At 28.7% G+C, this 14,867-nt stretch overlaps 1 protein-coding gene across 1 annotated transcript in view; it reads right to left on the reverse strand.

Annotated features, from left to right (window-relative positions):
* Positions 1-1,284: 1,284 nt before the first annotated feature.
* The window catches only part of LOC107440852 (adenosine receptor A3-like), a 228,784-nt gene continuing 215,201 nt past the window's right edge, over positions 1,285-14,867 (reverse strand). Inside the window, exon 2 of the mRNA XM_016053919.5 lies at positions 1,285-5,522. Coding sequence (XP_015909405.3) covers positions 4,315-5,496 — 1,182 coding nt within the window. The 5' untranslated portion in view covers positions 5,497-5,522 and the 3' untranslated portion in view covers positions 1,285-4,314. The remainder of the gene's footprint in view (positions 5,523-14,867) is intronic.

The following is a 14,867-nucleotide window of genomic DNA, read 5'->3' on the forward strand; positions in this document are numbered from 1 at the left end:
ATTTTCAAAGCAAGGATCACTTCCATACATAAGGTTTTCAAATTTGCACTTATTTGAAGTTATTTATATCTATAAAAAACAATCATTCATCATTGAAATTCTTTGAACTTAATTAAATCAATTATTGATAAATTTTTAAATATGAATGAATACAAAATTCTAACTACTCTTTGGGGATTTCATATATTAATACAAATATAATTTCGATTATCTAACAATTTTTTTCAGTAATAAGTAGACTGTTTTTATAATTAAAAAATACCAAAATATATTTTTGCTCGTCATTAGAATGTCAGAAAAAATATATAAAAGAGACTACCATCTGCTTCAAAGGGTTAATTAAATTGGCGCAAATTCAGTATTCGCTATATCGCACCTATATCTTGTCGTAAGAGATTATTCTGTTAGAAATTTAAAGTTAAAATTATGAATGAAATCTAATTTGTTTGATGTATGAGTTCAAGTTATTATAAAGTTTATTTCCCATTATCGAAAGCAATGGTGGATCGAAATGACCAAAAATAGCGTTGTCTGTGTGTGTAAAATTTATCGCACTGAGTCAAAATATGTTTAACAGTAAGCGGTTCCTTACATGAAAATATGATGTTCATTTCCTTTGTTTCATAAATGCCATGCTCGTCATAAGTTACTTAGAATCCTTGCGAAAAATGAATCAACTATATAATGGGAATTGCATAGCAGTTCTGACATATTAAAACAAAAGATTCTGAATTTGGCTCCAGATTTAGATTTTATAAGATAAGCATTTAGTCTTGCTTTGTCTTAATATGCGCCAGAAAAAAAAAGGACCACATTAAATAACTTTTGATCTAATGATCTGATCTTCACATTCTAAGACTCACTCTTAATGGTTCGAAGATGTGAGACCTCAAATATGCTAATTAATTAGTGCATACCAAATGTTAAATTATGAAATCAGAGGCAAAAACATACTTTCTTTGAATAAACATACCCTTGTTTTTAAACGATTTCGGATTTCTGACCCCCAAAATATAGGGGGAGGCCACAATCTGGGAAATACGGTTCTAAAAGCTGTCCAAAGTTTGGACCGCTCTCCTGACCGAGCTATCGGTACCATATTCCCTAAATTGCGGCTACCCTTTTTATTCTGAAGGTCAAAAATTCAAATCTGTCAGCAAAACGGGTATGTTTATTCAGAGAAAGTGAGTTTTTGAGTCTGATTTCGTAACTTAAAATATCGTATCGTCCTCGAACCATTAAGATTGGGTCCATGAATATGAAGATCCGATCATTAGATCAAACGTTATTCAGGATAGTCCATTTTGTGGGGGTGTTGCGGAAGTACTTTGCATTTTCTGTATCTAAATTAAGGAAAATTACTGGGGAATATTATGTTTTATAATTTTATTCTAAGCATTTACATGGGAAGACATCAATAAAAGCTCTGTTTTACAATATACATATTTATAAATTCACATAGCACCAGGAGTAGTGGTAGTGTCACAAAAGCTCCTCATACATAGTATATGGCAAACCAATAGATTTAAAACTTTTTATTTGAAACAACTTATGTTCGACATTTTAAAACTCCCAGCGCTATGTTATAATACATATTAGCAATAACGTACTTAGTACATACTATTTGATTCAATATCACATCAATGAATACATGTATATATAATATCACACAATTGTCATGTAAAGCAAGGGGAAGCATAGTTTACAGGGATATGCATACACATAGAAGAACAATGTTGCAAGCTCTAAGATGGTAAGCATTTAAAAAACAAATGAGAATATTTACAGATGTTTATTTTTAAGGTTTAGACTAAATTGATTTATCATTAAATTACGATGATGAATATTCTTAAGTTTTATTTCAAATTGTAGATTAGTTCGTGTTGAACATGGTCAATTTATACGCTTATTAACCTTTATTATATCAAATTTTAATCGAACTTTTACAACTCTACCCAGACTTGTTAAACTAAGCATTGTTAAGTTTTCAAACTGATAAAATTAATATTTCTGTAGTTTAGCTGGAATCTTTGTGTCTGAGTACATTTTGATGAAAAACAATTTCAATTATCAGTTTACAATGTTGTGTAAAAATTAAAAATTTCTTGCATTTATATGAGGGGATTTAAATTATTTCAAATAATTTGGAGTAATCGTAATTGAAATAAAAACTACTATGACTTTTGCTTGTTATTAACTTCATATTTTCTTTATATTTCACTTTTAAGTTATATAGGCATATGTATTTAAAATTTTACGTGTTGCATCTCTTTAATGAGCAAGTTTAAAAGGAGTATTTCATTGTATTGCTTTGTCATTTAATTGAAAAAAATTACAAAAAAATAAATCTTTGTCATTTGAGTTTTTATTAAAATAAATATCCTCTTTTATTAAAAAAAAAGGTTTTTCTCTCTTTTGAATTTTGGTGTATAAGTTTTTTTTTAATTAAAAATTATCTCTATATATGTAAAATAGGAATTTCTTGGTTAGTAAGTTAGATCTAAGTTTTTGGTGGAATAGTAATTGACACGGTTAGTAATTGACAGTTAGAACCTACTGTAATACAAGCTTAATGCATTTTTTTGGAGTTTATTTTTTATTTTTAGTTTTAATGCAAAATAAAATAGTAAAAGGTAATTTTAAAAGTATTTTGAAAACATTCTACAATTGAAAATACTGTCAGAAGAGTTAGTTTTGAATATTTAACTTTAAAACTCTTTTAGTAAAAATAAATTTGTAAATTTTATTATTGAATAACTATGTATATATTTTTGTTTAAAATGGACACATATTCTATGATGTTTTAAATGATTGGCTTGTAATAGTACAATCGTTTTAATAATCATTCTTATATAATCTTAATAATCATAATTATCACAGTCACTCAAAACTTTTGGACCCAGGTTTTTTTGATTTAGAGGACATAACATTTTACCTTTTCATTAAAATTCAATTTAATATAAAATATTTTAAGTTGAATGACTAAGCGAACCAAAATTGTATTTTCTTTGTAGTCTTTATTTTAGGAAATGCATGTTAAACTGCTTTTAATTTACTTCAGATTTCAAAAGTTTTAGCTAATTTAATCGTACTTTTATTTAAATAAAAAATGTTTTAGTCCAAATTCAAAAATGTCTCAAGTTTAAAAATATCAAAACTTGTCAAGCTTGTTAATCATCACACCTTATTTAAATTATTATTTGTGTTATTCATCAAATTTCAATATTTTTATTTTGTAAGTAATTGAAGTGGTCTATGTTAAAAGGGTTATGTAATATTTTTTACGAAAAAAGTTTCTCGTTGGTTTTGATTATCAAATCACTCATCGATTATCAAATACCGAGTAATTTTCTAGACTGCCTAAGGAAGATAATCTAGCAATTTGGAAGCAATCAAAACAATATTTCGATAATCAACCCCTTTTTTTCCTCTCTCGAAAGTGCCGATTTGTAACATACCCCCTTTTAACATTGACTGTTTCAATTATATATATATAAATATTGTTAAAAGTTTTTTTTATGTATTTTTCATAGAATTGTGATCTTGTGTAACTTGAATCAATGATTTTGATTTATCTATACCTTCAATCGATCTGTAAACTTAATCGATTAAACATATTACATCGATTAAAAATATTACATAAAATCAATTAAAAATATTACATAAAATCAATTAAAAATATTACATTGATGTCTGATGGAAAATTGCAAAATATTAGTTATAATGATGACTAGAAGTAATAAAAACCGGCAATACAATTACATATTTTACAATCATTTTAAAACAATTTTTACAAAATTCAAAATATTTTAAAATTAAATATAGCTTGTCCATTAATTTTCTTTCTATTTATGTTTCACACACATTGCAGGAATCAGGTACGAGGTCAAAGCTTCCTGAATAACGTGATCCTGATATTATATGGGAGTTCTACATTATTATTTATAGAAATTGAAACCATATTCAATTTTCTTTTCCGAAAATTATGTATTCAGTATGTTCTCCATGATATTTTGCAGATTAATTAAAAGATACCGTTTTTTATTGCTGGCTTTAAGAATATTGCGAAATGAAATGCAAAGTTTTGATGTGGTACCATCAGTTGGAAGTTTGAACTAAATACCTCAAGTTCAAGTCTCTTCTTCGCAAACAACGTGTATACAATATTTTCTTGTTTGGCATTATATTATATATTTGTTGCAGACGTATGTTTTGAGAATCATGCTCAATATGTGTGGTTTTCAATAAAATTGTACCAAATAAGATTCGGCAACTTTACCACCTTTTTTTCCGTAAACTTAGCTGTACCAAGTATCATACTTCTGCTACAGCAGTCTCATCCAGCGATCGAGCGAGTATGGGTATCTCAATAAATGTTGCACACATGGTTGCTTCTGTATGTGTGATGTGGTTAGGAGTTAAACCCATTCGCATATGTGAGGCACAGCTCACAAAACTAGCATGCCTTACTTGAGGTTTATGAAGAGCACCCTTTAGCTGAGGAAAAGTAGTTTCTAGTAACCTGATAGAAGCAATACGGAACTCGGTACTTCTGTAACCATACATCCAGGGATCTGTTGCAGCATTGGCTACTGTCAGCAAGCCCAAATAAAATATAGTTTTCTCGTCCAGCGAGTCAGTGAAGGCTACAACTTGAAAAGGCATCCATAGTAAGCAGAATATTCCAACAGTCCCAGCTAAAGTCCTGCCGTATTTTGGTCCAGACAGTGGATGTTGCCGAAAAGATAATTCTGCAGAAAATATTGCTCTTGCATGAGATCTTGCAACTATGTACACGTAACCGTAACTGAAAATGATCAAAAGAGCACATGGCACGAAGAGTACAGTGAAGAGGAACACGCGAGTCGGCCACAAGACGACCGTCATGAAGGAACAGTTTTGTATCGTGTACGTTCCTCTAGCTGAAAACCAGTACAGCATAGGAAAAGACGACACCATTAATGAGTAAATCCAAAATAAAGCAATATATCTCACAACAGACCCGTGTGTAATGATGTTATTGTACTTTAATGGCGATGCCAATGACGTGCAGCGGTCAACAGCCACGGCCGTCAAGCTTAGTAAAGCAACTGAACACAGGAGGATGAAGAGACAGTATGGAAGAAGACACAGAAGGACACAGCGCACATGAATTCTATAGAACTCAAAGTACAGAGAAGGAGCCAACAAGAGTCCTATGAGAATATCAGCTGAAGCTAATGAGGCAACAAAATAGTTGCTTGGGTTGCGAAGTCTCTTGAATCTGTACACAGCAACTAGTAAGAGAGAATTGCAGACTATGATGGCGGCCGAAAGTACAAATATGAGTAGGACAGCAAATGTCAGTTGTGTTGGTGAATTCCACGGATCGGATGCTGGAAGAGCCCATTCCATAATCTCTGGTTTAGAAGATGTTGTTGAGGTACCCCCAGGGTCTATAGTTGGCTCAAGGTCTATGTTCTTAACGGCTATAGTTATATTCACTCTAGGTACCATGGCTATATTTTCTTCTGATGTGAAACCTAGGACAATAAAAAAAACATATGAATATAAAATTTGTACACTTGAGGTTAGGTTTTAATATGTTTTTTTTTTTAAATTTGAAAATACCACAGATAGATAATAAAATAACATAATTTTTGCTATTTATATGGTTTTTCGGAATTTTAAATAGCTTTGCAGGATACTTACAATAGTGAAAAAAAATGGTAGAAATACTGGGTGTTTTTATGAAATCTCGGATTATGAAAGATTATTTTAAGGAAAGTATTATTTCGTTACACTTGGTGTTTGCGCTATAATAAAGATCAATTCTATTTAAACTCTTGTCAAGATGTTTAGTAAGTATTCAATTTTAGTTCAAATATTATTTTATTTTATAACCGACTTTGAATTGCCGACCCAATTTTTGGGTTTACGACTAATGTTCAACTTCGCAGCCTCCGTAGCCCAATCCAGAAGACAAGGAAACTCCTGGATCAAGTATTGATAGAAATTTGCCTTCGTGGAAGACTTTTTGGTTGTTCAAACTCGCATTTGCGTTCCATGAAAAGGAAAACCACGAAAACCTCCCACGGTTAGCCTGGTGGTAAGGAAACTCTAACCCATGATCCGCCTACCACTGAGGATATTTTACGTCAGCACCGTGGTCGATGCAAGTTGGATGCGGAATTCGTATCAACCAGCCGATGCTGGGATTCGAACCTGGTTCACCTCATTGGAAGAGGAATGTTCCATCCCTTAAGCCTTCACGGCACGTTCTATTATGTTATTACGGATCATCTCAGGGATGTTTCCCAGACCTTTGCCAATAGCCCATTGTGCAGCTCTAGTGCGGCGTAAATAAAGTACACCTACCTACACATTTTTAATGTAGAGAGAAACTACCTTTTAAGGAATTTTAAAATTACAGACATACTATGGGATATGAAGAAATTATTTCAAAATATTTTTTGCTCTTTTAATTTTAAATTGATTTTTTTTGGAAAAGTGTTCTATATTGTTCGCTCCGAAAAGGTATAGTTTTATTTATTATTTCAGTTTTCTAATCATCAAATTTAAAAGAAACAGTTTAATTTGAAAGCTGATACGATTTAAATTTAATTAAATGTAGTTTTTATTCTATCAGAACAGTCATTAAAAATTAAACAATAAATCTTTGCTACAAAAATACTAAGCTTGTTCCTGTGTTTTAAGTACTGGATTAATATAATGTGAGTGAATCAATAATGAAATAAAAGACTAAGATCAACACTTTTCAGTCAAAGGTAAAATAAGTCCGAAATATGTTGTATAACATATTGTGTCAGCTCTCACAGTAAGCAAAATAATATTTTCCCAAAGAGTACCTATAAGATGCAGGGCTTTTGAAATACCATCCCTTTGAGACTACGAAAGAGGAATATTTCCAAAGTTTTTCAAAGATGTTAAATATTTTATCATAGCACATCTATCTTCTTTTTCTGCAATGCCTATTGATGATACAAGATCAAAAACTTCACACACGGTCCCCGTATTTATACGTAAGTGAATTTAACTTTTCTTAAAGAATGCCAAAACGCGAGAAAGGTTTTTTGTTTTTTTGCTTATGAGACTTGCATATAAAAAGTTTTACTGGTATAAAATTTGTTATTTGAACAAACATAAATATGTTTTACTAAAATTTTTTACATAAAATTAGTATGTTCAAAGCTCAATAACCTAGTATGTAGTGTTATGTGCTGCAAGACTAATTTTAGTTGCATTGATCTCAAAACTTTGTTAAAATCAGACGAAACAAAATTACTGAGACGAGATTAAAAATATCACAATAAGTTTGATTAAAAAGGTGTTTCTTTTCATCTTCTCTGAATTTCATCAGACAATCGAATAGGGTTTGACGTTTTTAATCTCGTTTTCAACGTTAATGTATGTCTAATTATCATAAAGTATTTTTCTTTAAATATTTACGTGGCATGCCTAATATGTATAACTATTCGACTTCATTTCTAACAAGGAGTATCTAATTTAAGGACAAGAAATATCTTATTAAGGTAGAGAACAAGAAACATCCTGTCTATATTGATAATTAGAATATGTTTTATGAAATAACTGGTTGAGAAGCACAAATATTACACTTTTTTGGATTGCCAGAAAATTTGAAATAAAATTGAGAGAATATTATTTGAAACGCTTTCAGGCTTCAACCGTCTATTAAACTGGTTCTAATATCTTCTACTCCCGCCAATTCTGATTTTGGAAATTACTTTCTTACTTAAATATCAAGTTGCTCAAACCAATGTAGGTATCTTTTATCTTTATTTTTTAGCTAGAATTCCAAAAATATGTATATTAGGGGTGTTCATTGCAGAGCAACCAGTATGTTACCAATATATTTTCGTTGAACATAATTCTTTTTTACTAAGTTGGTGTGTAGATTAGGAAGGAAGTATAAGGGTTTTTGTTGAACGCTGTTTAGGCACAAGGTTGGCAAAATTCACGATTCAAAAAGAGTAAATAAAAAATCGGATTCATTTAATTTAAATCAGATTTCTTTCTTATTTTTCCATATTTACCAGCCAAATCATCAGATAAAATGTGTTAAAGGTGCTTAATGTTATTTAGAATTAATATTATCAATAAAATTTTTTTAATATAATTGATATAATATTTAATAATTAATATTAATAAAATTAATATTAGAAAATAGTATTATTTAAATATAATAAAATAGCTAACGAGAGAGATTTAATAATTCACTCTTTCATTATTTCTTAGAATAAAATTTTCATTATCCATGAAATAAGACTTTGAAGAATCTCACACTTAAAAATATATTTATGAAAATCTACTTATTGATTTATTTAAAAAAATGAATTGGCTAAAAACAATGATTTTCTTAAACAAATCACAGCTGATTTTAATTAATGATTTTAAAAAAAATTTAAATCATGATTTTCCTGAGATTTAAATCATGCCTGCCCTGTTCAGGCACGTATAATTTTAAACATTTCAACCTTACATCATATCTAATCCTAAAAAAAATTTGTATATTTGTTATTGGTATTAATAATCTTGATTTTAGAACGTAAATTTTAAATTTTTATTTGAATAAGAATGTCATAGCTTTGTGTACAATTCTATTATTGTTTTCTTCACATTACTGAAATAAGTCAAGCATTATTTCAAAAACTTATCTTAACAATTTTGAACATTATAAAGAACAATTTTAAGCATTTTATACTCAACCTTACATCATGTCTAATCTTTAATAAAATGTAATATGTTTGTTATTGGCATTAATACTCTTGCTTTTAGAACATTAATTTTAAATTCTTAATTGAATCCGAATAACATAGCTTCGTTTACAATTTTATTATTGTTTTTTATCACATTACTGAAATAAGTCAAGCATTATTTCGCAAACTTATCTTACATAACGATGCCTGCGAACCACATTATTACAATCAAATAATATAGAAAGCAAATTGTGATATAAATATGCCATCAAACGTGTTAATTCTTGAGGAATCCTTTCCAGTTGTGTGGAATTGAGATACCTCATTATTAGAGTAATCTCTTTATCCCTTTTCACGCAAGGTGGCTGCTTCGATGCCTTTTAATTAACTGCAAGATTATCTATTGTCATTCAAGACTAAGCAACCATATGTTTTAAATAAAGATGACTCTATACTGTTGGAAGTGCTTGCTTATCAGAATCTATGGTAAGGAAAAGCCTTAGGTTAAAATAGTTATACGGCTTGTTCTGTATTGACTGCTTCAAATATAGGTGGTGTTCAAAAAGTATGAAAACGACATCTCGAGGAAGAGTAGGTATCGCATTAAAACTCGAAAAATACACGCTTGAAATATTATCGGAAGATACATTCTAGAAGAAAATGAGGTGATTCAAGATTGGAATCTCAGTGATCATTGGTCGATTCGAATTCTACTTTCGGCTCGTAAACGTAGAATAAGAAAGCAATACGCACGTTAGTGCAAACGCAAAATATTCTCAGAGGCAAGATAATGTATAAAATAATTAATAAAATAAATATGTATATAAAATAATAAATTGCACTCTATATAAAATGAATTTGCACATAAAAGTAATATCAAGACAGAAATTAATTTTTCAATTCATCGTTACTGGAGCTTAACATGTAAAAAAATGACTGGTCATTTAGAGATGTACAGTGCGCAAAAATTAAATTAAATAAATAAGTAAAAATAAATGAATAAATAAAAGAAAATTTAAAAAAAAGCGAAATAGCCTGCATTTGATTTTTAATGATTGGATTTCACGAACTAGGACTCAGTCTTATTAGTTTGAGAGTTTGACCTCATACACGCTAATTAGTACAGACGATATTTTAAGTCACGAAATGTACTTTCGCTGAATGCACGTATCTTTTTTTCAATGGGTTTGGGTTCTAACTCTTTATATATAGGAGGTAGCCTCAAACTGGAAAATATGGTTCCAATTGTTTGGTCAGGAGAACGTTCAAGGACACATAATTACAGCGACAGACTCGATTTTTTGTACAACTCTCAAGGAAAGGAGACACTTCTCATAACTTATGATGTGATCACGTGTTCACGTACAAGGAGTCTGTCTTAATGGTCCAAGAGCCTAACCTCATATATGCTAATTAATTATTGCAGGTGGTCAATCATGCTACTTAGTCACGCTCAAAAGCCTTATTTCTCTGAATAAACACACCTTTTTTCAACCGTTTTAGATTTCTGATTCTCAAAATATGGGGAGTAGCAGCAATCTGGACAATAAGGTCGTTATAGTAATAGTTTAAGCAGGTCAGCCGTCGAAAGTTTGGACCACTAAATGTTAATTTTACTTTTTGCGTATTTCACCTTATCTCGAGAACTCTTGAAATTTTTTGTATACAATTGTAAAATTCGCTTATCGAAAGGTAATTCAATGTAAAATTATTTTTTAATAATTACGTATAATTTTTTAAAATTTAATAATGGTAAAAACACTATAAAGTAAGCAAATTTTTATATAATTTTAGAGAGAGTTAGTTCATATGGCAAGATTAAAAATTTGAACTAAATCGGTTGAATAGTTTCTAAGAAATTAAATTTTAATTGCCCGACTTTTTAAAAATCTGATTCCAATTTCGTCTGGAGTGATAAATGATATTTTTTCTCCCGGCAGACTTTGATTTTAGTTAAATCGACAAATTAGAGTTAAAGTTTAAAAAATTTTTAAAAAAAGTAACATTTCCGAACTTTTAATTTTCCGAAACTATTTAATCAATTTTATTCAAATCTTGGATTTTGCTTTTGAAATAGTGCTTACAGTTAAGTGGAATCTATATTTCATTATTTATAACTCAAATTATCTTGATCATCATTAAAAAATAGTATCATCATCATTATCAGTTTCTTAGAATATGACCGATTTATCATCTTCTTCTTTTTAAATGGTCCTTATAGTTTGGCAAAAAATATATTTCAATAATTATTTATGAATTTTTAGTATTTAATGATGGTCAATAAAGAGAACTTTAAATTGTAAAGTGAAAGCATTTTAACATCATTTTAAAGATTGTAAGTTTTAATGGCAAAATTTGAACTAAATTGCTTGAATAGTTTCTGAGAAATCGAATTTTAATACTCTTAAAAAATTTGATTTTGAATTTGTCTAAAAAAATAAATAAACTTCTTTTCTCCAGATTCTGATTTTTGTTAGATCGATGAGATTAGTTCAAGTTTTAAGAAATAAAAAAAGTAAAAAGTTTTTAAGTTTATATTTTTCCGAAACAACTCTACCAATTTTCATCAAATTAAAAATTTTTGTTTTTTAAATTATGCTTACATTTTAGTAGAATATATATCTCATTATTTATAGCTCAATTTATCTTGATCATCATTAAAAAATAATCATTGAAAAATCTGGCCAATTCATCAGTTTTCAGAATCTGACAGATTTATTTATTTATTTTTAAATGGTTCTAATATACATATATATATAATAGTTTGGTCAAAAGAACGGTTCAAAGTTTGAACTCCTGAATATTAATTTTCTTTTTACTTATTTCACCATACCTCAAGAACTTTTAAAGGTAATTGAAAAAGTTTCTCACACAGTTATAAAATTAGCTTATTCAAAGATAATTCTGTGCAAAAATATATTTTAATAGTTATTTATGAGTTTTTAGTATTTAATAATGGCCAATAGAAATTTGAATTGTAAGGTAAGCACATTTCAACATCATTTTTAAGAATGATCTAAACTGAATTATTTGAATAGTTCCTGTGAAGTCGAATTTTAATATGTTTAAACATTTGATTTTAACTTTGTCTGAGTAAATAAATATTCTTTTCTCTCATGAAAGATTCCGATTTTTGTTAGATCGATGAAATCGGTTGAAAGTTTTAAGAAATTAAAGAAATAAATTTTTTAAGCTGCTATTTTTCCGAAAAAAATCAGCCTATTTCATTCAAATTTTAAAATTTTCTTCTTTAAATTAGGCTTAAATTTTAGTACAATATATATTTCATTATGTATAAGAAAATTTATCTTGACTATCATATAAAATATAATACATAAAAAGTAATCATAAAAATATTATTTTTTATAATATTTTTCAATTTTTGATATAAAAGTGTTTTAAAAATAGCTTGAAAATCTCTTTTCTGTCATTTATTCTCAAGCAGATTCGAAGTATGAGAAAATTAATCTAGCACACATTACCTTTAAGAGGTACCATATCGATTTACAAAGTGCATTAAGCTAAGAGGAACTACATTACTAAACTTTCATAGACATGTGCTTTCATTTATGCTTCATTTAGATATCATTCAAAATTGACAGAGATAAAAGCAGCTTTGTCTATAACCAGTAATTAATTCAATTTACTTAGGAAGCAGCTTGTGACAGAGTAGGATGCTTTTACGCAGATTATCCCTGCATTAGGATGAATTACTACCCTCAATCTCTGCGCATTACCGAGAAATTTCCAAATCTAGCGCGCTGCATTATGCTTTAATTACAATTTAATGATATCGATATCTCAAAACGTGGGAGGTATTTTCTTGCCCTCAAGTGTCCATACTTGTTAGCAATAGCGTACCCGATTGAAAGAATGTGGGACAATGATGCGTATTGGAAGCAGGCTTAAAATTTAATAGATAAGACGGCTTTAATAGACTGGAACATGTAAGATGTAGTAATTACTGTTCTAAATGGAGTAGTAATTACATTCTATTGAACGCACTTTCCAATGTGTGAAGGAAATAAGTGTGAGAGATGCAGTGATTTGTTCTAATGTAAAGATATGGCCGAATTATTATAGTTTGTTCTTAAATTCTACTTTGTTTAAATATTTAAAACTGAAGCATTTTAGGTATTTTCACATTAAGATTATTTCTTGAAAGTTCCATTATTGGAGAATACTTATTTTAGTAAAGTTTTATTCATTTCGAATACTAATGCAAATTATTAAAAAATGTATTTTAAATGTGGGATTACATCAAATTTTCTTATTAAACTGTTATACGGTAAATATTTAATATAATTCTTCTATTATCCAATTACACTTTTTTTTAAAAAAGTTTTTAATATTCCACAGGAGCATTTGAGACTATAAAGATAAAGTGGAAACAATAAAAATCATATAGTGCGTTTTGCATTGAAACCTTTTAAGTATTTTAACATTAAGGTTATTTTTTGGAAAGTTTTATTATCATTAAACACTTATTTTGTTAAATTTGTATTTATTTTGAATACCAAAGCAAAATATTAAAAATTCTATTTTAAATGTGAGGTTATTTCAAAGTATTTTTATTAAATTGTTATCCACTAAACATTTCATATAATTCTACTATTGCACAGTTACGATTTCATTTTTTGAAATTTGTTTGCAATTTCACAGACATATGTGAGACTATGAAGATAAAGTGGAATCAATAAAATTATAAAGTATATTTTTCATTGAAGCATTTTAAGTAATTTAAAGTTAAATTTGTTTTTGGAAAGTTTCATTATCAGTGAGCGCTTATTTTATTAATTTTGTTTTTATTTCGAATACCAAAGCAAAATATTAAAAGTTCCATTTTAAATGTGGGATTATATGAAAGTAATTATATTAAACTGTTATATGGTAAGCATTTCATATAACTATACCATTGCACAATTTCAATTTCATTTTTTTGAAATTTGTTTGCATTTAAACAGGCAGATCTGAGACTATAAAGATAAAGTGGAAACAATAAAATTACATTGTGCGTTTTGCATTGATGCGTGTTATGATTAATTTAAGCTTTCTCTCGCTTTAATTAAATGTCGTTTTCTTCGTTTCGTTTCGTCCTTTTAATTATCTAATTTTTAAATGCCACGAATTCGTTTCTTATGCTGACAGAAGTATTATAACAATGTTTTTCATACTCTCAGAAACGATAACTCCTTTTACTTTCATCCGATTTGCTTGCAAATTTCATAGTCTACGCTGTAAGAAATTCCGGATCAAATTAGATATGGGAATTTTGTCAATACTATCTAGGTATTTAAATTTCGAACCAAATAGGCTGAAAACAAATCGTACCAGCAATTAACAGATACATTAATAAGGAACTTTGCAATATCTATTTTTATATGGTGATTATTGGTTCCGATATAATACAAATTCAAGACAAATATATGGTTTCGAAGCAAAATTTTTAACAAAAGTAATTTTTTTTAAAACATGAAACTTTTCGATAGATATATATTATTTCGATATATGTATTATAGATACATAATTTTTTAAACTTACTTTTTTATTAAATATACTTTTTTAAAATTGTAACCTTTGACACTGTCTTAATTATTTCAAGTTAACGTTCAGTCTTATTTAAAACAAGTACTGTTTCTGTAGTTGTTTTAAACATCTTTAAGTCAAGTAATAACTAAATTTTTACATTATTTTATTTTATTTACTGTACAAAAAATTTATTTTTCAAGTTATCGAGAAAGTAGTATTCATTTGTTTTCAGTATATTCCTATTTATAACTGTTCAAGAGTAACAGTAGACAGTGCACATACGTCGTCATTGCATGCGTTGCTATGGCGACCGTTGCTGTTCGATAATTTTTTTAGAATTCTTTTTTTGTCTTTAATTTTAAGTACTTGAATTTATTGTGTTGAAACCTCTCAGGTTTCAAGGCTGGAAACAACAAGTTACAGTAAACAGTGCGCATGCGTCGTCACTGCATGCGCTGTTAAGGTGACCGCTGCTGTTAGATAATTTTTTAGTTTTTGATTAAAACAGTTTAAGAGCAACTAAATTTGTACTGTCAGTTGCAGTGACTACTTTATCTTTGTGCTTAGTTAGCGAAGATTTGAAAACTCTCTTTCGAGTTTTCAACTTATCCATAATTTAAA

This window comes from Parasteatoda tepidariorum, chromosome 6 (genome assembly GCF_982258835.1).
Source record: "Parasteatoda tepidariorum strain Cologne lab strain chromosome 6, Ptep-v5.0, whole genome shotgun sequence".
NCBI lineage: Eukaryota > Metazoa > Arthropoda > Arachnida > Araneae > Theridiidae > Parasteatoda > Parasteatoda tepidariorum.